This window comes from Typopeltis vanoorti, chromosome 22 (assembly GCF_054136105.1).
Source record: "Typopeltis vanoorti isolate ZY-2024b chromosome 22, IOZ_Tvanoo_1.0, whole genome shotgun sequence".
Lineage (NCBI taxonomy): Eukaryota > Metazoa > Arthropoda > Arachnida > Uropygi > Thelyphonidae > Typopeltis > Typopeltis vanoorti.
The window spans coordinates 18,215,628-18,239,067 of record NC_143570.1 but is presented as its reverse complement, the minus strand read 5'-3'; the positions used below and the strand labels follow the sequence as shown (position 1 = coordinate 18,239,067).

The window sequence follows — 23,440 nt, the reverse complement described above, 5'->3', positions numbered from 1 at the left end:
TTGAAAATCAGCGAAATATAAGCGTTAATAAAACATCTTTGTGATAAAAGTGTTGTTAATACCGTGAAAAATAAGTCACGAATAACCATCAACACCTAAGCTTATCTGTTAGATTGAGTTCAGAAATTAAACTAATTGTAGTTAACAGTGATTTGATATATATTAATATCTTGATTTGGATCAAGCACTTCAAAACATATATAATTACTATAGTTCAGTGTTCAAGTTATCTTAATAAAATTTGAGACAGTTTTTAAGGATAAATACAAATAAATATATTTAAATGAATTTATGTATCTTGTTTGCACTGTACTGTTCTTTCAAAATAAATAAAATAAATAAAGAAAGAAAAGAAACGCACACAGCTGCCAGACAGTATCATGTGAAGTTTTATTCATGTAAAAGTGATGACAACCAGCAACACCAAACGCACAGAACACAAGAAAAGACAGGACCAACTCAAAGAATCATTATTTACAGATATATCTACAAATACTTCCCACAACATATAGAGTAGTAACCACACAACCAAGCTGTGAAAGAAGTCAGAAACTGCAGATGGCTACAGAAACAAATGAAGTAAAATAGCATCAGTCACAAAAACAATTCATTTCTTGTGCTGGCTTAAGTATATAATCCTGGAACTTTCATAACTGTAAAATTTAGCTATTGGCAAGACTCAATGAGCAATTTATGTGGTTATTTTTTAGTTTTTTTTTTCTTTTTTTCTTTTTTCTTAAACTTGGGTTTGGGCTAAATATACCAGAGAATTCATACCAGTACAAAGTAGACTTTACCAACATGTGAAACATGAGCTGTTTGAAAAGAAGATCATAGATATTAATTATTCTTGTGAAAACCACACTATAACGTGTTTTATGTAAACAGTCATATCAGAACCCGTATCAAATTTCATCTCTCAGAGGGAATTCATTATATGAAAGTTTGGTGTACTGGTATGATCTCTAGTATTATTCTACTAGTTTTCTTTAAAGCATCGGGGAGGGGGGGGGGGGAGAGACTTGCAACAAGTAGACATGTCCTATAGCTGCCATAGTATATTTTCAAATTTTTGTGTCGGTACACATGATTCAGGCACCTCTCTCTCTCACTTTTTTCCCTTCTTTCATCCAAAGTCTACAATTTACTGTCCTACACTCAGTATTTACATCAAGAAAGTATATATATATATATATATAGATATATGTGTATATATATATGTATATATATATATATTGTATATATGTATATATATATTTACATAAATTAATTTCCCCCATCTAAGAAGATGGTTTGGTCTAGGATACTTGATCAGACCTCTCCGATCTGGGTGTTCGCTAGTTCACTCTCATTACTGAGAAGCATAAAATGGAAGTTGTGTGATGAGCACTTGTAAGGATTGCTGGGTGTAGAGGAGAAGGCATTTGGTGTTCTCCCTCAATCCCATTGTCTTTGGCACAGTTTGTACTGACACAAAATTCTATTGGAGGCAACTGTTGGTTATATCTATCTTCCACTGTCACTGATTGAAGCTCAATCAGCACCAGATTCAGAGAGAGCTACTGTAAATCAGGTACATTGAATGGCAGTCTTAGGCATGTATGCCTAAGGAAAAAATGCAGTATCCACAAAGATTCCTGCCATTAAAGCATGTACCACAATTTTTACATCATTTACCTTTCAGAGTAAAACTAACATTTGAGCTCCTCCTCAAAAAAAAGTACAGTCAGTTCACTGTGATACATGCCACTGATATATTCACTAGTCTTAGCATGCAAATACTGTTTATATAGTTGGATGCACAAAAACAAAACTACAGATACTGATAAATACTTTAACCATTTCTACTTGTGTAGAGAATGATAAACTGCAGAAACAGGAGAAACAGAAGTTATGATATGAAGTCAGCTGATCTTGCTGATGATGGAATGTTATCTCAGTATGATATTATCTTGAGGCAAATAAAATTACCATAATTATTCTTTTCAGCTCACACTGTCCTTTTCCTACTAGCCTGACTTTTAAGAAGTTCGTGAATAAACAGGAAGAGATATGGCTGAATAATTGCAGTGATGAAATGTAAACTCCTGTTATAATAGGAGCAGATGCTAGGTGGCACTTCACTAGCACATGCCTGTTGATAAAGGACTAGGTTCTGGTTTTCTATATTTAATAAGCAGCATGTGCAGTAAGTAAGGAACAGTTTAAAAGGTGAAATTGATTGTAGCTGCTTACAGTTCTAAAATTCAACACTTCCACTTTTAGTACCCTATATAAAGTGGAAGGGAAAGCAGTTTAAAGCACCCAGGGTAATTATTTTCAATGCTGTTTAAAAACAGTCATCCATGGATAAAATAGGAAATTTTTAAAACCCTCTCCATTGTGGAATGCCAGATGGAGCTAGATGCTGGTGGCACATGGTGTCAGCAGTCTGACTGCTTGCTGGACATTGTTGTAGTGGTAGAGTGTTCTTTCTTGGGACCTGCAGGAGGAATCACATATAATGGTGCTCCATATTCATCATATACGAAATATTGCTTCCCTTCTGATTCTTTACTTCTGCTGGAGCTTGGGAGTGTTGCTGCTTTTTCATAAGAATTTTCACGTGGTTTCCATACTGGTGAACCTGCTTCTACCACTGGAGGCTGATAACTTGTAGGTGGATTGCTTGACTGAATCAGTTTTGCTGAAGAACTACCCGTGCTGGAATTGGACAATGTTGATGTTGTGCTTAAACTTAAGGCCTTTGGTGTACCAAGGGTGGCTTTACCACTACTACTGCTTCCATGAGATTTATCAGATTTCTCTGATTTGTCAGATTTGTCAGACTTATCAGACCGATCAGACTTGTCAGATTTCTCTGAATCCAGTGGCATAGGAGACTGACCCCTTAAATCTCTCAGTTCTTTTGATGAACCACTCATATCATCCATTCCATCAGCTACAGTCTTGCTACGTGTGCGGAAATTCTGATCAACGTTGTCATATGTTTCAACAGAATATTCTCCATCAAACTGTCCAGCTGAGTGGCGTTGAGGTGTTTTTGACTTCTTTTTTGCACTGAGTGTCCTAGTTACACCCAACACCTCTGATTTTTTTGACTGTTGCTGCTGCTGTTGTGTAATTTTTTCTTTCACTCCTTGTCTATTTGCAGGCACTGTCATATTACGTACACTTTCCCTGATGATTTGACGGACTGTGCGTAGAAAGGAATTTCTAAGTTCACTTGTACTAAAAAGAAAGGGAAAAACAGTTGATTAGTATTATAACCAAACACATTTAAAACCATATTAATATTCACTTTTAATAAATGCATCAGGATATTCATAATTAACATTGAGAATATTTCAGATGAAATGATAAAACAATTAAAATAAAATTAAAAAAAAATAAAATACATCTACAAATTTATTTAACATATTAAAGTTCAACAGATTTAGTTTTCTATTTTTTGTTATCACATATGGATTTTGATGATAACTTGCATGATAGCTCATTTAATAAAAATCATTGCTTTTTTCCCTGCAAGAAGTTATGGGTTCAAATTCTATGTAAGGCAGGGATACTCAAATAGTCTGTTTTGGATAGTTATATAGCTGCATAAAGCTTGTCTTAAAAAAAAAGTAAGACATACTTCCTTTTTTAGCATTACTAACCTGTTTTATATTTTGTCAAATTACATTGTGTAGAAAGTTTTTTACCTTGGGTATGATATATACGTTAAAGATACCAAGCTATTTTAAATATAAATATAAACCTGGTTTTAATCCATTTCCCAAGTAAGCAAACAGACAAAAAAGTCAAGTTTGCACCTGCTGCAAGTCTTAGGCAACTTGTGGTAAAGGTTGAATAAGCTCTGATCACTATTCTTAATATTTACCCTTAATGCAAAGCACATCTCCTTGAGGAGATGCATGATGCTATGCATTAAAGGCAAGGGGGGGGCCCACTACCCAGACCGGTTTCAACCTTTATTGAGGTCTCATCAGTGGGAGCCAGGCTTAGAAATACCAAGGTTTAAGTGATACAGAGCTTATAAATATTTTACCAAAACAAGTTACCATAAGGTGCTTTGACCTTATTAAATAAAAATCTCAGGATGAGAGATAGATGTAGAAAGTTTTTTACCTTGGGTATAATATATACGTTAAAGATACCAAGCTATTTTAAATATAAACCTGGTTTTAATCCATTTCCCAAGTAAGCAAACGGACAAGAAAGTCAAGTTTGCACCTGCAAGTAGTGCAAGTCTTAGGCAACTAGTGGTAGGGTAAATATTAAGAATAGTGATCAGAGCTTATTCCACCTTTACCACGAGTTGCCTAAGCCCTGCACTACGTGCGGGTCACCCAGATTTTCTACAAATGTTCTCTGAAGATACAACTTAACAACAATAACATCATGAATAATATAAGACTTTTAATATTTAATATTTGGTTAGTAAAGCTTAAGTGAAAGAGCTACCCTCTATATATTATCAACCCAAAAAGCTAATAAATTATTAAGTAGTAGCTAGTTTGTAAAGATATATTCATATGTAAACATACATGAATTTCCCTGAATGAGATGAAGATAAACACTTTATCTTTCTAATTAAATTCCTGGAAGATTTTTTTAATAATGAACTTATTATGATTGAATTAATTAATTAGAAGCACAGAAAAAAAAAAGAATTCCAATTAAACTTGAAATAATAATAATAATATTAATAATGATATAATCTAAGTAATCATTAAAATTATCAAATAAATGTGAATATAAAAGGTATATAAAACTATGAACTGAAAAGACTTGTAATATATACATGAAAAACCAACATGACTGTGCACTGATCATATTTACCTGTTTGACAACTGATAAACTTTTTCAGAACGGCGTTGTAGTTGAGACTTGAGATGAATCAGTTCCCACAGGAAGTGAGAATCACCATCCTTCAGTGCACTAGATCTTACTTGAACCTCTGTAACAGGAATAAGCACTTGGTACCGAATAATCTCAACTTCTGATGTAGCATTTTTACTTGAGCTGCCCTGAAAAGAAACAAATTTAAGTATATTTGTCTGCATGACATGTTGCTTTCATTAGACAAAAAGTATGCATATTATAATAAGCAAAATTCAAATAAAAATAATTTACTGTTGGTTTGGTGACATCCTCAGAGGATGTTGCTGTTAATGAACTCAACACTGTTGCTAATTGGTAAGAGGAGTCATGAAAAGCTCTATCGTTATCTGGTAGCCCCACCCTCGGTGGATAAACTGTGCAGAAAAAAGCCGACAGAGTATGGGAACTCATTAGCCAGCATTTGACATAAAGTGCCCCTACTGCTCATGTCAGATGATGTGGATAAATAGAGATGAAATGGATGAAGACATATTCAATTGACAATTTTTCTGCAAATTAAACTCATATCTGTCAAGACTCTAATACTTATTTCAAAGCACTTCTTAATCAATCCACTTAAATCTTGGTCTTATTCCTGCTATTCTGGCAAAGAATAATTGTTTTGTAATCTTCCTTCTCAATGTGGTTTAAGTGACCATAAATTTAAGTGAAATCAGGCATGTGGTCTTGGAAAAGGTGTCATTGAGGAAGTACAAGACTAAGTACAGGATAGAAAGATGACAAGCATGATAAAGAAAGAAAAAGTGCATCATGAGAGGAGATTGGCCAAAGATCAAAGATAATTCAAAAGAATTCTTCTGCTAAGTGGCAAGCAAGAGAAAAATAATTATGAAAGTGATGATATTTGTGAGTTATGGCACTAGAGTGAACACAGCAAAAGATGATGCTGGACAACAACACATAGAACAGAGATAAATAATAGGGGAATTAGAAGTGCAAGTAGAAGGTGTATTATGAGCTGATTGAGCTAGATGTTAATAAAATTTCGGGAATGGATAACATACCACATATTTTTAAGGAATATGCAAAAAAGGAGCTGTGCCCTTGATCTGCTCATTTAATGAAAGTCTTGGTGGGAAAGATTTTTAATGAGTGGAAAGAAAGTAAAATAGTACCACTTCACTAGAATAGTTTTTTATGAAAGAAGTGCCCAATTATAGATCAGTCGGTATATATGCAGCTCTGGTCAAGGTACTGGAGAAACTGGTTAGGAGTGGAACATAGCAGAAGTGTATATCCTGGGTGTGCACCACACACCTTGAAAATTCATGAAGAAATCATTTTTGAACAGTTATTTATCATTATCATCAACATAATCCAATTCCTGATATCAGGAAATGCGCAGGACGTTATGATAGTACTACATGAAAAAAGTACCATCGTTACTTCCTTCCGATTGACAATTTTTCTGCAAATTAAACTCATATCTGTCAAGACTCCAATACTTATTCCAAGGCACTTCTTAATGTACCAATCCACTTAAATCTTGGTCTTATTCCTGCCATTCTGGCAAAGAGTAATTGTTTTGTAATCTTCCTTCGCAATGTTGTTTAAGTGACCATACCAGCTAAAATGAGCTCTGCTAATACATTCCTGAATGCTAACAATGTCAAGTTCTTTCCTAATATCCTCATTTTAATGTGATACTGCCATTGATGCCATCTGTTATCCTGTAATCTTTCTCAGAACTCTCATATCAATAGTCTTTGATCATGTGCTTTATTTCTAACCTAGCTCTCAGATCCATAAGCTAAAATTGACTTGAATACTGTCTTGTATACAGCTAGTTTAGTGTTTTGACTAATTTCTCTTTATTCCATATAAATTTATTATTACTATTATTGTTGTACAGGCACCTCCATGGGGTCTGAAGACTCATTGCAGGAGATGCAAACTATCTACACAATCTATCATACCTCTCCTTGATTCCATTAACAGACAAAGTACTTGAAACTGACTCTGGCAACCCATTCCACTCATTCACAACTCTCCAAGCAAAAAAATCTACTCCTCACACCCTCTACTAACCACACCTTTATTCAATTTCCAGGGATGACCCCTTGTTCTGGCCCCCTCCAGCCAAGTGCTGAAACATTTCCCCTGCACAAATCCTATAAAACCCTTTAAGCAACTTAAATGTTTCTATCACATCCCCTCCCTTTCTCCTATCACATCAACTTCTGCAAACCATGCACACCCACAATCTGTCTTCATAGTGAACATTCCATAGACCACTAACTATCTTGGTCACTTGCCTCTGAATCTTCTCCACTACTTCCTCATTCCCAAGAAACCTAGAAGACAAAACCTGAGCACATTAATCCAGATGTGGATGTATCAAGGCCTTATAAAGAGGAATAATAACTTGCTTATCTCTACTTGTTAGCACGTTCTTCAATAGCCAAGGAATCTTATGAGCTACCTTAGCAACATGTCCTCTAAACTTTAACTCTCTGCCTGCTATTACCCCTAAATCTCTAGCTTCCACTATTTCCTAGAGTACAGTGCCATCAATGTGATACATGGCTTGTAATATATTTATCATATTTATCAAAATGCATAACTTTACATTTGTTCACATTAAACTGATGCCCATTATCTTTTGCCCACATGGATAGCCTATTGAAATGATCCTGCAAGCTCTTCAAATTGCCTTGATCATTACTCTACCTAATTTTGCATTATCAGCAAACAACAATATTTTCTATATCATTTATGTACAAATTAAACAGCAGTGGTCCCAGAACTGAACCCTGTGGCACACCACTATTCACCTGTTTTTGCCTTGATTCTGCCCCTCCATATACCACTGTCTGATATCTGTCCAGAAGCCACTCTCTTATCCACATAAACAGTGTCATATCCATCCCCATTTATTCTAATTTGCATAAAAGAGTTCCACGTGATTTTGTCAAACGCCTTTCCAAAATCCAGCAAAATCATCGTGTAGCCATTTCCTTAATCCAACTCAGCTGTTACTCTATTATAAAAAGTTAGTAAATTACTAAGGAATAACAGAGACCCTTCACAAAGCCATGTTGACCCTCATACAGTATCATATTTTTATGTACCCATTCTTGAATTTTCTTTCTGACCAATTTTTCCAGTACTTTTACTACCATGCCTGAGATACTGATGAGTCTATAATTTGCATAATATTGATTGGTCTATAATTTGCAGTCTTAGAAAGCAGTAACTTCACTTGGATGATATATCCTTGCAAAGCGGTCATTATGTAACTCAACTATTTTATCTGCTTCTGCCACCTCACCATCATTAGCACTCATTAAGATTATCCTTCCATAGTTTATTTTTCCTCTTATTTGTCATGTAACAAAAGAACTCTTTGAGATTTCATTTGGCCTTTAGCTAGTTTCTTCTAGTTGCTTGACCATTGCACTGTTCATGAGCTTGCTAGTCACCTGTCTCCTTATATACCCTCCCACAACATTCTCTTGTTTTGCATTCATGTTCAATGATACTACTTATCCATTATATACCTATAGGTTCACGATTAGCTTCATGACCATAGAGGTATACATCTGATATTGCTTCTTCCAGATACTCCTTAACTATATCCCATGCATCACTAGCATCTTTCCCCTGCCAGGGAAGGATGTTAGTAATGCAAAGCTTCTTCCTAAGTATGTTATAATCACCTGCCTTGTAGTTTCACATATATCCCTTTCTGGACAGAATATTTCTCATGTTTTACAACCTCTCAAGTCAGTATTGCATGGTTCACTCTCCTCAATAGGAGGCAACTGGCTATTTGGTTATGGAAAGTTCTGATCCTATGACGATCCAATACTTTTGTACCCCAAGTCCTCTCTATCACATGCTGCCCAAACAATTATCTCTCAGTAGATATATAAATTCCCTTTCCTTCCTGCTATGTGATCTTCCTTCCTTCCAATCTATATCTTTATTGTTGAAGTCCCCTATAATAATTACTTGACCTGCATTCGTAGTAATTTGCTGATGCATCTCTTCCAGATCATCCCTGGGCTATAGCAGCAAACACTGTAAATTTGGTCTTATTGGCTTCAGTCTCACACCAGACTGCTTTAAAAGAACAGCTATCCTCCTTTTCACCTATTCTTTTTGGTGGTGGTAATTCATCTGCTATCATCAGCAGTACCCCTCCTCTATCCTCAATGAAAATACTAAACCCTTTATGTTCTTGGTGCCTGATACTCATGTTTATCTTATGTCTTGATGATATTTCATGTGGATTACTGGGAATATCTTAAGTTGTTTGATGATGCAAAGTTTAAGAGAATTATAAGGAGTGTTGCGGATGTTGATACCTTTCAGGAAGATTTGAATAGACTTTTAGCTTGAATGAATAAGTGGACTTGTAGTTTTAATATTAATAAATGTTTGGAGTGCAAAAATATAAGGTTGAGTAACACATTGATGGAAATGAGTTTCAGGAAGAGGATGAGATTTGAGATCTAGGGGGAGGATAACTGAGAGTGGAGTGAAGTTTAGAGGGCAGATTGCAAGTGTTGCAAAGACTGCAGATCATGTTGCTGCTGTGATAAGGAGTACATCGACAAGTAGAGGACAAGGAGATGAATGTGCCACCATATAAATCAGTGGTCAGACCACATGGACTATTGTGATGTGGAAACACTAGAGAAGGTCTGAGATGAGTAACAAAGGCAATATCAGGACTCTGGAATGTTAGTTATATATAGAGAGAGAGGTTAAAGGAGTGTAAATTGCAGTTTGGTGAATAGGCAGAAAAGAGGTGATATGATAGAAACATTTAAGATGGTGAGGGAAATTTATCAGATTGCTGAAGCAGGTCAAATTTTCCATGTAAAATTTTTTTTACATGGAAAACTGTGGATAAGTAGAAACGCATTACCAGAATTCATTATGGATGAGGGATTGTTGGATATAATAAATGTGTTGTTGGTTGAGGGAACCTTCCACAATGAGTCTACTGACTCCATCGAGATTGATGTGATAGTATATATCAAATTAGCAACTGACATCTGTTCAACTAAGGATAAATCCAATCCTTTATCAACATTCAGGCTGTATGAAGTGCCCTGTTGCTGTAAACTGGCTTAGACAGAAAATCTGTTGATATCTGTCATGGAGAACATAAGAAATACATCTCCCATCATTATTGTTATGACTAGTCATAACAGAAGAAATATCCAGAGCATGCTTTGGATAATTCAATTTCACCATACATTCAAGTTATATTTTATGGAAAGGAAAAATGTACAAATAGCTACATGGGACTGAAATGCCCCCCCCCCCCACTCAAGCTAAATGCAAACCCGACAGTCTGGCTACACTATGTAGATGAATGTTTACTATTTGGCCTCATGGTGTAGACACATTATATACATTTTTAGTGCATTTAAACAGCCAACATCCAAAAATACATTTTACCATGGAAAAGAAATTAATAACTGTCTCCTCTTCCTAGACACACTACTTACAAATAACAAATGGTTCATTATTGTTTTCTATTTATAGAAAACCTCACACATACTGGAAGGTATTTGCATAAGCAATCACACCATCACCAATCTTAACACTTATACACAGAGCCAGAGCTAACTGTTTGAATGACCCAGCTGTTGGATTCAAATGTCTTTGTAAAATTTTTAACCAATGGCTACAACCCTTATAAAAGACAAAAAATTGCATGCTCCCCTATCTTTCCTGCAATCTAACACATCACAGCAAAAGCTATCCCTGATATCCATGGTACATCTGATAAGATAGCTAAAGTTCTTTGCAATATAATCTCCATGCCACTTTCAAACTAACATCTGGTGAGCAACCTTCATCTGTTCTTCTAACTATCAACTTTATCCTCTTCCGCATCCTGGAGTGTTCCTTGTGCCTGCAACGTAGCCTACTTTGGACAGACTGGCAGATCTGTTAACATCTGACTTGAAAAACAACAAGACAAAAAAAAATACATCTACAGTCATCTGCATGTCAATATTCCTTCATGCATGATTAAATGAAAGGTGATGGCTGTGCTGCACTTAACTTCTCTGAATAGTCCTTAGAGGGCATCTCGGTAGAACATTAGGTCCATGTAGTTACATGTAGACTTGTAGACTTGGTCTACAACAATCAGAGTGTTGTAGAATAATTTAATTCAGCCTGTAGTGGGATTCCCACTCACAGCTTGCTTCATCACAGTTGTAATTTGTGTTCTGAAGATGCTGGTTAGAAATCTAGCAAAATATTTGTAAGTTCAATAAATAAATTATTTTCTTCTGGTTATATACCATGAAATGCTGAAAAAAAAAAAAGAATACTAAATTTGTCTGTTTTGTTAGACAAAAAACTTGAGTTTATGGAAGTGAAATGCCTGCTGCCTCTACATAAGACTTTAATTCCCCTTCAGCTAAAAAGGACTTTCACCTGGAGTTGAATTAGATGGTCTTTCACCTGCATAGATTTGAATGAGGGCTTTTCAGCTGAGAGGCAAAACTCATGTCATTATCTAGACTGCATCCTGTGGTGATCATATCACTTACTGATCTGCATTGTGTTTTGTATACAGATCATTTATAGATGTTCCAAGATTTCTCAAGAGAGTAGCTATATGTTTTTTTTTTTAATGTGAATCCTGCCATGAAAGGTTGTAAACTTATCACACATTTAATATTGTGGTGGTTTTGGTTAAGGATTCAGATAACCCTTAGAGATTAAACATGGTATGTTTCAAGCCATTCAAGAAACCACCAACCTCCTTATTGGCGGTGGTTTCACACCAGGTGATGAAATTCATCTATCATTTAGAGACACACCAAAAATCCATACCTGCAGCAGGATTCCAATCCACAGCTTGGCCATGGATTTGTTTTATGCAGAAGTACTATCCACTTAGTCAGCCAGGACAGCTGTTAATTCTTACTATCACTAATAATAATGATTTCTAAAAAGAGAATAATAAACTTACCATTAATTTTTTCTTCTGTCTTATACGCTCTTTGCACAAAAATACTACAGCAGTCTTGAATACAAAACACATCGCATGCAATTCTAAGCCTTTTTTGATCTTTCCTAGGAACTCTGAAATATTGAGCCATTCTACTCCTGCATAATACAGCAACTCTCCTGGACTTAAGTCTACATGCTGTGGAAATAAAAAAATAAAAGTTAAAAAGGAGTGTTAAGAAAGAGGAACAAGACTACAATTTTTTTAAGTCCATGTATTTTTACAAAGATAGTTGAAATATATTTTAAAAACTGAACTTACAGTGAGTTGGCTACACAGGATCATACCACCTAATCTACACACACACACATATACAGGGTGTTCGGGATAAATTTGACAGTTTCGTAAGGAAAAAGAAAATCTTCTTTGTATCTATTAAATTTAATGAATTGACAAAAAAACATTACAGGCAGAGTTAATTACAATACTATCAACAAGATTTACTCAAAATAACCACCATTAGCATCGATCACAGCTTCAATTCTGCTTCGGAACCTCGAACAAGCTGATGCTACAGTCTCCCTGGGAAGGGCCGCAAAAACTGTTTTAATTTTATCCATTAACTGGGCTTTTGTATTACTGGAAGTGCGATTGGTGTCTTTTTCAACTGCGCCCCATACAAAATAATCCATGGGGTTAAGGTCTGGGGAGTTTGGAGGCCAAACATTTGGACTGGTGAAGTCGTAGAAATTTTCAGACAACCATTTTTGACTTTTCCCAGAGGTGTGGCAAGGGGCCGAATCCTGCTGCCATACATACGGCCTACCATTGGCTACCCTTGTTATCCAGGGCTTGACTACAGTTAGCAACTCCACGAACAAAGCCCGAATTCCAATGCCAGGGTTCTTCAACACCTGTTCCTGCAGATTTGCGAGGAATTCTGCTGTACGAACGCAATCAGATCGTCTGCTAGGGATCTTTCTTCTTGCTACATCCTCGTAGTCACCATTGCAAGTCTCTAGTTCATGCCTGATTGTTTTTACTGTATTCAGGGAGCATTGGGCAGCAGTCGTAATATCCTTATTTTGATGGCGGGCACGAATCATCATGATACAAGTTATTCTCTTCCATGATTCAGGTGGGTTCCAGCTATCCATCCTTTCTGACATCTTGTATATGAATGAAGAAGGGTCCAAACTTTTAAATGAAGAGAAGTGTGTGTTAATACACGTAACTTACGGAAAAATATAATTAATTATAAATATGTCAAATTTATCCCGAACACCCTGTATATACATATAAAGCCGAGTCTATTTTCAGTGTTTTCTTATAACTCAAGAATGAATTGACTAATTTTGATTATTTCTTTACTAACAGATAGAGGATGTTCCAAAGATGGTTTATGTGCATTTTCATCGATGTATGCCTCCAGATTATGGAGCAATAATTAATTTTTTTTATCTCCATCAACAATATCTGGCCACTATTTTGTGGCTATTGTTTAGATATTGTTAAATTCTATTGTTATATATTGTGATATTACTTGTGGCCAGATATTAAATTTTTTTAGATATTGTGATATTACAAAAGGATTCTTTGATTGTTTGGGATGAATTTACATTTGTTGAGCTGGTCAACAGAGGGATATCAGATCAGATGATCGAAGAATGGGTGAAATAATTGCTTTATTTGTTGGTGATTTTTGTCAAACGCTGCCCTTTGAATCCTGCGGAACCAGGGCAGATGAAGTGAAGGCCTACCTTAAGAAATCGTCACTATGGCATGATATAGAGAAGTTTTTTCTCAAAACCAATATGCATGTCATGGAGACTCCAATGCACATTCCTTCTCCTCAAGAACGGTAAAAATTAGCAATGGCAAAGTACAGCAAAGAGACAGAAAAATTATATTAACACACCTAACTATTACGAAAATTTTCCGAACTGCAAATGAACTGTTGTGCAGTGTCTATCCATCTCTTGAGAACATAACAGAAAAGTCACCTTCTTGGTTAAGGGAGAAAGCTACACACCTCGAAATGACACTGTATCAATAATGAATGAGCTGGTTCTTAATAGGATTAATGGATCTGTTAGTGTTTACAAATCAGTAGATGCCCCTGTGGATGTAGATGATGTAGTTCATTTTCCTATGGAATTTTTAAATTCGCTTAATCTACCTGGATTGCCTGGTCATGAAATAAATCAAAAATAGGTGTTCCTATAATGTTGCTCTGAAATCTTCCCCCCCCCCCCCAAGATCTTTGCAATGGAACTAGGCCTCAAGTAAAATCACTGAAACCAGATATGATAGAAGCTGTGATAGGTCCTAGTATTGGAGAAATTGTCTTCATTCCTTGGATACTCCTTATTCCTTCAGACTATCCATTTGTATTCAAGCAGTTACAATTTCCAATAACAGTTTGCTTTGCAATGACAATTAATAAAGCCAAAGGACAGACCCTTAGATATACAGGTTTAGATTTAAAAGGTGAATGTTTCAGACATAGGCAGTTATATGTAGAATGTTCTTGAGTTAGCAGTCCTGTGAATTTCATTATTTTTGTCGATGAAACTTCTAATGTTTACAAAGAAGTTATAATGCTCACAATTTTACACCATGACGAAACACCAGCACCAAATACTCAAGTAAATATCCTGAAGTGAACTGCTGTAGTATTAGTTCACCTCAATGAAGCAGGAGGTCTAAGCTAGTACCTGATATTTCAGTTATTCAACCTTTTCCAACTCTATCTTAATATTCAAAACTGTTCTGTTGACCATTCTCATGTTTTCTGGGAGTTTCTTTATTTCCAATTACATATAATTATTCTAAACAACTGAACTCTCCTTTTTCTCTCTCTCTCTTTCTCTCTCTCCCTCTCCCCATTTCAATGAATATCAAATATCATTTAAGATATCTTGTGGTCCACTGTATAAATTTAATATTCTGGATGACAATATCTAAAGAACATACCTGCTTAGGTGACTTCAGGTGTTGTCGATGTAAATGATCAAATATTGCACCATATTCTTCATGAATTCTCTGCATTTCATTAATATGTTCAGCAACTCTTTCCATTCCTTTTAAGGCCTCTATATAAAAACAGAAAATATTTACATTACATATATTTCTCAATATTTATTTGTAAGGAAAAAAGGATTTATTCCTTTTTTCTATTATTTATTTATTTATTTTTTAAAAAGTATGCAACTTTCATTTATTACTATTGTATTAAATTGAAAATATAAATATATTAATTAATTAGTTTTTATTTTTACATTCAAACTACACTTGAATTTGCAATAAAATAAATTTCAAGTGTGATTTTGGAAAGGTCAAATGCAGAAACTTGCCTCCACTCATATGGTACTGATGTGTTCTGGTCTCTTACCAAGACCATGCCGCTATTTCTTTCATTCAGATGATATCAATACAACATCCAGAGACAAAGCTAATTTTTTAATATCACGAACTTCTATTAATTCAGTTTATTATGGCCAAAGCCATTATTAAAATGTTCAATTCACTTGACTGAAAATAATCAGTCATAACAAATTATGAATGATGGAAATAGAAGGAAACAAAGTTGAAAAAATAATCACTTGCCTACAAGATGTCATGAAGTTAACTCATGGAAATGTGTTCTAACAAAATAAAGGCTTCAGCAAAAACAAGAAAAGCAATTCTGTACAATAGTTTGATCAAAATAATGATTTTGTGTAAGAGGTTAACCAACAGCAATACTATAAACAATGGAAAATTAAAAAAAAAAAAAGCTTAAAAACAATGTACTGAAAGCAAAAAATTATTAGTGTTAGATCTTGAATGAGGAATTTTCATTAAAATTATTTCATTCAAGATTTAACAAGAATAAAAATAACAACTAAGAGATACTTGTATTATAGTAAGGAAACAAATTGTAAAAAGGGAGCATAAATGAATAACTTTAATGTGAAAGGAAAAATGAATTTTGTTTGTCTAAATAGAAATTCCGTTTTGTAGGTTGTAGCGATCGAAATGTATTCTATGTGAAATGTATGTCCAGTGTAAACAAAAGTCCAAGGGTCACGTGCTAGCCACCCAGTTTAGCGTAATGCCTGAGGCGAAGGCTTATGCGGAAGGCGAATTGAGCTCGCGTTCCCCGAAAAGAGCACTCCTTGAAGAGAAGAGTTATGTCGAAAAGCTTAAGGGCACAAGGGAAAGTGCCATGTGAAGATTTCTGCAGCAAAAAAGAGGGTGCAATGGAGATAGAATAAGTAAGGATTCGCACGAGCTTCAAGCTCTCTCGAGTTTTGTTCCTGTTCTCGCTTGGACCTGAGCTTGCCGACCAATAGAAGAAAATGCTACGATGTCAGACGGCAAGCTCTCTTGAATGCTTGATGGGTACCGGACAGGCAGTATGTGAGATGTTGGCATCCACTGTTTCGGGCCATCAACAGAACTCCTACTGGAATGAGGCAGTGGAAGGTTATTTCTCAAAGGTGGGAACGCTGACCATAGTGACCTGCAAAAGATTGAGATGAACGCTAGCATCGCTAAGTGCAGAGAAAGGCCTTATCGGATGAACAACATGACCTCCACGTGGACACAACCTGGTGGACGTGCAGAGTCTTATCCAACAAAAGAAGACGGATCAGGCGGAGATGGTAATCAGACACAGTGATGGTAACGTACAGAACTTTCTTACTTATTTTCCAATAGTATTAGAAGGAAAGGCGAATCAGTTTCTAGTGGAAAGGAAATTATGGACAGATACTTAAGGAACTTTGAATGACTAATATGCTTAGCAATTTGTTGGTGTTTTCATTAGACTGGTTGTCTGAAAACTTATGCTCATGTGTGTGACCAAATTAATGCAAAGAGATAGTAGATAGAATCTGATTTGAATTTTTGTATTGTGAATGTTATGTGTATCATTGATTAACTTAGAGGCTAGGGTTGTTGATTATTTATTAGAATGTTCATTTGTATTCGCCAGTTTGATTTAGTGTTTATTTGATTAATTTCTTGTATGTATTTGAATCTAATTGTAAGTACTCTAAGATCCTAATAAACATGTTTTGTTATGTAAACCTGAGTGTTATCTGAGCACGAGACCAACTTACCACTCATAAAATCTGAACCTATGTGAAAGGGAATAAGAAAGGGGAATTTAGAATGTTAGGGTCATGACTGCAATCTAGGAACTCTACAGACACTGTAGAACTTTAGTAAGATAAGATAGGCATTAAGATTCTGGGAAGGTCTCTCTGAACAAGGATTCTTCTGTCCTAGGACTCTGACTGGCACAGCTTTAAAAAACCAAATTTGTCAGTGTCTGAAAAGGAGACAGCCCCATAAGGAAAGTCTAGGGAATTCACTCTTGGTTGGTGCCTAATATTCACTTTCATAGGGAAATTACAAAAGGGTGATTCGGAGTTTAAGGTTAGAAATTTCTGGAAGGGATAGATCAGTATAGGAAACGAAATTACATTAAGAAAATCATTAAAAATTTTAGAGAAAGCAACGTCGTAACATTAGTATTATTATTACTCAGGCATTCCCATGGGGTGTTTGAAAATTCACTGTAGGAGACTCACACCAATCATTATTCACAAAACACTATGATATTTCTTGATCTCCTTCAGTGATAAAGTACTCATGACTGACTGTCAACCCATTATACTCATTCACTACTCTCAAAGAAAAAATCTAGTCCTCATGTTCTTACTAACTGGTCTCTATAGCAATTTCCAGAAATAAGTTATCCCCCCATTCTCTCCTTTCTCTTCATGTACTGAAAAATTTCTTCTGCATCAATCCTATAAAATCACTTGCAGCAACCTATATGTCTATCGGTATACCTTCCCTTCACATATCAAACAATTTTTGTAACCCAAAAAACTTCAATTCATCCTCATAAGTATATTTAATAAAATGAATACAGCACAGAGAAATAACTAAACAAGATTTCATCTTTCTCACATAGACATCTTCAGGAAAATAATATTAAAACTGCAATAACACACACAACAATAAGTGGAAGAAATTGGACTATTTTAATCCTAAAGTACTATGAGGAGTAGCCTCTATTGGTGCTTTTGGCTGGCCTTAGCTGTTGAGTGGGAGGTCTAAAACTTAGTTTCCCAAATCTTGAGAAATTTTAATTTTAACATAACTGAAAGTTAACACAACCATGTTTATTTAGATCAGACTAATTTTTTAAATATGCTGCTGATTCTAAAAAGAGTCTTTCAAGTTTGATCATAACTGTGGAGGCAGATGTATTTCTTGTGTTCATCAAGGTGGATGTTGGCAGATTTATATAATAGAGTTCATGTGATATTATTATATGGGCATCTCCACAGAGTCCAAAGCCTCATCAGAGGAGGCATACACTATCAATCATATAATACCTATTATACTACTCCTCAACCTCCTTCAATAACACATCACTCATGACTGACTGATAGCCCATTCTTCTACTTATTCACTACTCTCTCTGAGTAAAATCCAGTCCTCATCCTAACCAGTCATGCAGGGAATGACCCTTGTTCTTCCCCGCCAGTAATCATGTATCGAAAAATTTCTTCTGAATAAATCTTATAAAACTCCTGAAGTAATGCATATGTTTGTATTATATCCTCTCTTTGCACCTGTCAGCCATTATTTATTTTTTTATTTTTATTTTTGTAACCTACACATCTTCACCATCTTGGTTGCTTACCTCTGAATCCTCTCCACTACTTCCTCATTTCCAAGAAACCCAGTCAAATCAGAGCATATTAGTTCAAAAGTTTTATGGTCTCATAAAACTTTAATAAAGAGATAATATCTTCCCTATCTCTACTTGTCCATGTCTTCTTCAGTATCCAATTAATGCTTTGATCTATTTTGTCCACTTCTGCAACGTGTCATCTGAGCTTTAACTTGCTGTCCACCATCATCACAAACCTCATTAATTTTCTACAGTATATTCTGTCAGTGTAGTAGTACACAGGTTGTAATCCAGCTCTTATTTTTTCACAGTATTACAAAACCAACACAATAAGTAATAAAAGATAATTATTACCTAGCTTATACACTGGATTTAAAACTAGCACAAGTACTTGTTATAATACATGAGTGACAATAAGTGTAGGAAACAATTCAAATAATTATAATGACAAAAGCTAGCTTTTGGCATCTTCTAATGCTACATAAATGGAACTTGAACCTAAGATGACTTCTCCCAAATATTTTACAGATCAGCACGGCTATACATGTTGAGGTTAGGACAGTGTTTAAGAGCTGCTGCTGACTCTAAAAATAGTGTAACTTGTAATAACTTCTATACAGCACACTAGTTTGTCTTTCATTTGATTCTGTGTAGTCTGCCCATTCTGACTTGCTGTAGTGATGAGAGTGAACATATTTCTTGTGTTCTCTGAGATTGATGTTTAAAGATCTTCCTGTCTGTCAATAGTAAGCCATGTTACAGTCACAGTGCACTTTATACATTCCAGAATGTGATACAAAACCCTGGAATCATTAAACAACTCCACAATGTCATCTGTGTTTGTCATTTGACTTTTTTTCCATCTTGATTTTCATCCTGAGTTTCAAGGAGGCAGAGGGTTACAAGTGGGGTCCCACAGGGCTCAGTACTAGGACCTATATTAACCTTTATATCAATGACACTGCCAGTGGATTGCAAGGGGATATTCAGTTGTTTGCGGATGATGCGAAGCTGGGAAGGATTATTAGTAATAGTGCAGATGTGGTAGTCCTGCAAGAGGATTTAAATAAGCTAGATAGATGGGCAAATGAATGGGGGTCTCAGTTTAATGCAGCAAAATGTAAGGTCTTGAGGTTTGGGAAACATCGATGGGATGCTGCATACTCTATGGGAGGAGTTATACTGGAGGAAGTAGGGGAGACAAGAGATCTGGGGTTGATGATTGTTAGAAACCTGAAATTTAGGGGACATATTGCAAAGGTGGTAAAGGTAACACAGAGGATTGCTGCAATTATGAGAAGGACACTGACCTGCAGAGATAAGAGGGTTATCATTCCGTTGTATAAGTCTCTGATCAGACCACACTTGGACTATTGTTCTCAGATTTGGTCCCCAGGATTTGAAGGGGATAAATTAACTGTGGAAAGGATACAAAGATGGTTTCAGGACTGTACAAGGATAGTTATGAGGATCGGCTGAGGGAATGTGGACTGCAGAGTTTGGTGGATAGAAGAACAAGAGGTGATATGATTGAGACTTTTAAACTGATGAGAGGTGGTTACAGGGTTGACACTGGGGAGTTCTTTCGCTTGGTTGAACAGCGGGAAGGACTGATGACAAGAGGCCATCCCTGGAAGTTACGAAAGGAAACTGTGAGCAAGAGGGTAAGGAGTGGTTTCTTTGAAAGGAGGGTGGTTGAACTGTGGAATGCATTGCCTGATGGAGTGGTGGGAGCGAGAACGGTCAATGAGTTTAAAGAGTGGTATGATAGACTTTGTGTTTCTTAGGGGGGGACCTCCCCTCGATGAGTCTTGACAGACTTTATGTTCTTAGGAAGGACCTCCCACAATGAGTCTTTTGACTCCATGGAGGCCTGAATAATAATAATAATAATAATAATAATAATAATAATTCACATTTTCAAAACTTCTTTTATTACACATTATCACTATTATCTCATTCATTATCACTGCTCTTCTCCTCAACTACATATTATTATACCTGGGCAAAACAGTCGTTATATTCCATCTTATATTGTTCTGCTGCACCATCTCTAATACTGACTCAAATCTTCCACTAACGTGATTCACATTGCCTCTCAAGTTATTTGAAACAACCATCAACTCATTCATATTCTGATCTTACTTCATTGTCACACTCTCTAATGTTCTTCCTGGAAAGCACTCCATTAACTTTACTCTGCACACTTGGAATCATCAAATCTCCATATGTTATACACCTCATCAAAACTGGCATTATTTTCGCTCTCTCTCTCTCCTCCTGCACTCTCCCTCCTTGCTCTCTCACTTTTCCGTCTTATCTCTTGTTTCTTTGCTTCTCTCGCTCTCAATAGACAGAGTTTTTTTGTTCTCCAGTTTCTTTTCATTTCCATATTTTCTATCACTCTGCTATTCTCTAGATTTCATACCCCCCCCTTGTTCTTTTTCTCTCTCTCTCTCTCTCATTCTTGTTACTTTCTCTCTCTTCTATTCATTCTCCTTGAATCTGTGAACTTTGTTTCAAGTCTTCCAATCTCTCCATTCATCCTCCTCAACTCAGTCTACATGCCATCTACTTTCTTTCTTCCTATTTCTCTATCCACGCATCTTACCTCACTTTCTTTCTTTCTTTCTTCCTATTTCTCTATCCACGCATCCTACCTTTGCTCAACATTAATCATCACATCATTAATATTATCTAATGTTAATTTTACTGACAGTATTTCACATTTTCCCCACATTCAATGATGCTACTCATACCTCTCTACTGGCATTCACTCACATATATAGAAGCTAATGACTTCACATCAGTTACCTTAGTATTACATAATAATACAAAGAATACACCCTTTAGGATGTGTATAATGCTATGCATTATGGAAAGGGCCATTGCCCAGACTGGTTTCAACCTTCACTGAGGTATTGAAGTATGGGGATACCGCTCCAAAAACTCTTTGTGATCTACAAGATCACCCTAAATTTCACTGAGTAACAGATCAGGAGTGATGAGTTTAGTAGTGACCCTTTATGGTCACTACTAAACTCATCACCACTAAAAATTTCAAAATTTTATTTAGTCACCCATAACTTTAAGTTTCACAACTAGTCATTTTTAATTTTTTGCAATCTTTGAGGCTTCCTTCTCCTCCATAGAAGAAACACTTCAATCTAGGTGTTTTAGGCCATACAAATTCCTCTTGTAGGGTAAAGTACAAAAAGAACACTTAAAGCAGATAACTGCCATCTTGAAAAAGAAACCCCCCCCCCCTGCACTTGTACTAATTTTGCATGGAATGACAACATTCCAGTTGCTCAGCACTTCTCAATACCTAGATTTCATGCACACATATTCATATTTATCACCTGACAAATTTTTAATGAACAGAAAATGTACATTTAACAAGCATAACATATTACAAAATCCTGTATTATGTTATACAATGCAAAGTCATTAAATTGTGAAAGGCTGGGTGACAATGTGTTAAACAAAGGATTTGGTAAATGTTAGAATAAAAGATCAATACAGCAAACAAGATACAATATACTAAGAACTCTACAAAAACACAACCCATATAAACACTCTGCAATTAGGCATGACAATTCTAAAGCTAAATATAATATAAATTTACAAAAATATGCTTCTCATTATGATTAAAAGATAAACATAATTCAATTTTCTTTATCAAACTTTAGTTAACATTTTATGGATATTATTGTTTCAGCCTTGTCAAGCCATTTGATACATGGATACATAGCTGGTATTTGAATCCCAAAAGATGGATATAGATAGCAGATTAGCTATCTGGTATGTGAACAAGTTGAGTACTGGATGCCAGTACTGCAAACTCTGTTCTTGAACTAATACTGAAAACTTATTAGTTAATGATACTCTGAGTTGCATGAAGACAAATATATTACACCAAGAAGAGTTATTTAGAGTGATGCTGATAATTTCATGTTCCTTCAGAATAATTTACATAGGCTAACAATGTGGTCAGATGAGTGAGTGAATTACAAGTTCAGTGTTGTTAAGTGCAAATTGTATATTCTTATGGAATAATATATTCCATAAGAATATACAATATTCTGCTAATATCAGGATATCTGAAATCTGTTTCCACTGTTATACCCACTCAGGACTTGCTGACCATGCCTTGGACACCTGCCATAAAATACATTGGAAGAAAGCTTCCTTACTACACCACAGCAAGTTTAAATATGAGAGATCATTCTTAGAATCAGTCTCAGCCTTAAAAAACTCCCCAAAACTCAATAAATTTGGATGCATGAGACTACCCCAAATATGGGAGGCTTGCATTCTTAGAACATCAGCCCAAAACAGCCAAGATTAATACCCAATTTGGCCCACTAGGTGGCACCCTTTAGGACTCTAGGACTGACTTCAGTTGTTTTCTTCAGCCATTTTTGCTTAGTGTTAGTGCCTGCGTGCACATTTCATTAATTTTCATGTTCCCTGAAGATGGTAATGTAACATTACCGAAATATTGGAAGTATTAATTAAAGTTATTTAGTTAATATAATAATATACGTTGTTCTTTCCTTAAAATTAACAGTTATGTATCACCAACGTATAAGCTTATCTACAAGAAATTGTATATTCAGAGTGCAAAGGTGGAATGCTGTGCACTACTTTGGTGAAGCTGTGCTGCACATCCATCTAACCTGGAGAAGGTATGGTATCTATCTTGATGGTGAACAAAAAACTGAAATTCAGAGAGACACGTTATAAACATCATAAGCACTACACAATGATTATAAAGAGAAAGATAGACAACCAGAGAAAGATGGTTATTCACTCACTGTATAGGGTAGCCCACACTTGTATACTTCATGCAGATTTCATCAGAATGCCTTACATACTCATCTTTGGAAATGATCAGAGATAAA

At 35.6% G+C, this 23,440-nt stretch overlaps 1 protein-coding gene across 6 annotated transcripts in view; it reads right to left on the bottom strand.

Moving 5' to 3' along the window:
* Nucleotides 1–371: 371 nt before the first annotated feature.
* The window catches only part of LOC150094189 (protein still life, isoform SIF type 1-like), an 881,056-nt gene continuing 857,987 nt past the window's right edge, over nt 372–23,440 (bottom strand). For all 6 annotated transcript variants that reach the window (XM_090412285.1, XM_090412284.1, XM_090412288.1 and 3 more), the window contains exons 22-25: nt 14,810–14,928; nt 11,855–12,031; nt 4,843–5,030; nt 372–3,231 (exon numbers count right to left, since the gene is read on the bottom strand). In XM_090412285.1, coding sequence (XP_090268411.1) covers nt 2,424–3,231; nt 4,843–5,030; nt 11,855–12,031; nt 14,810–14,928 — 1,292 coding nt within the window. In that variant the 3' untranslated portion in view covers nt 372–2,423. The remainder of the gene's footprint in view (nt 3,232–4,842; nt 5,031–11,854; nt 12,032–14,809; nt 14,929–23,440) is intronic.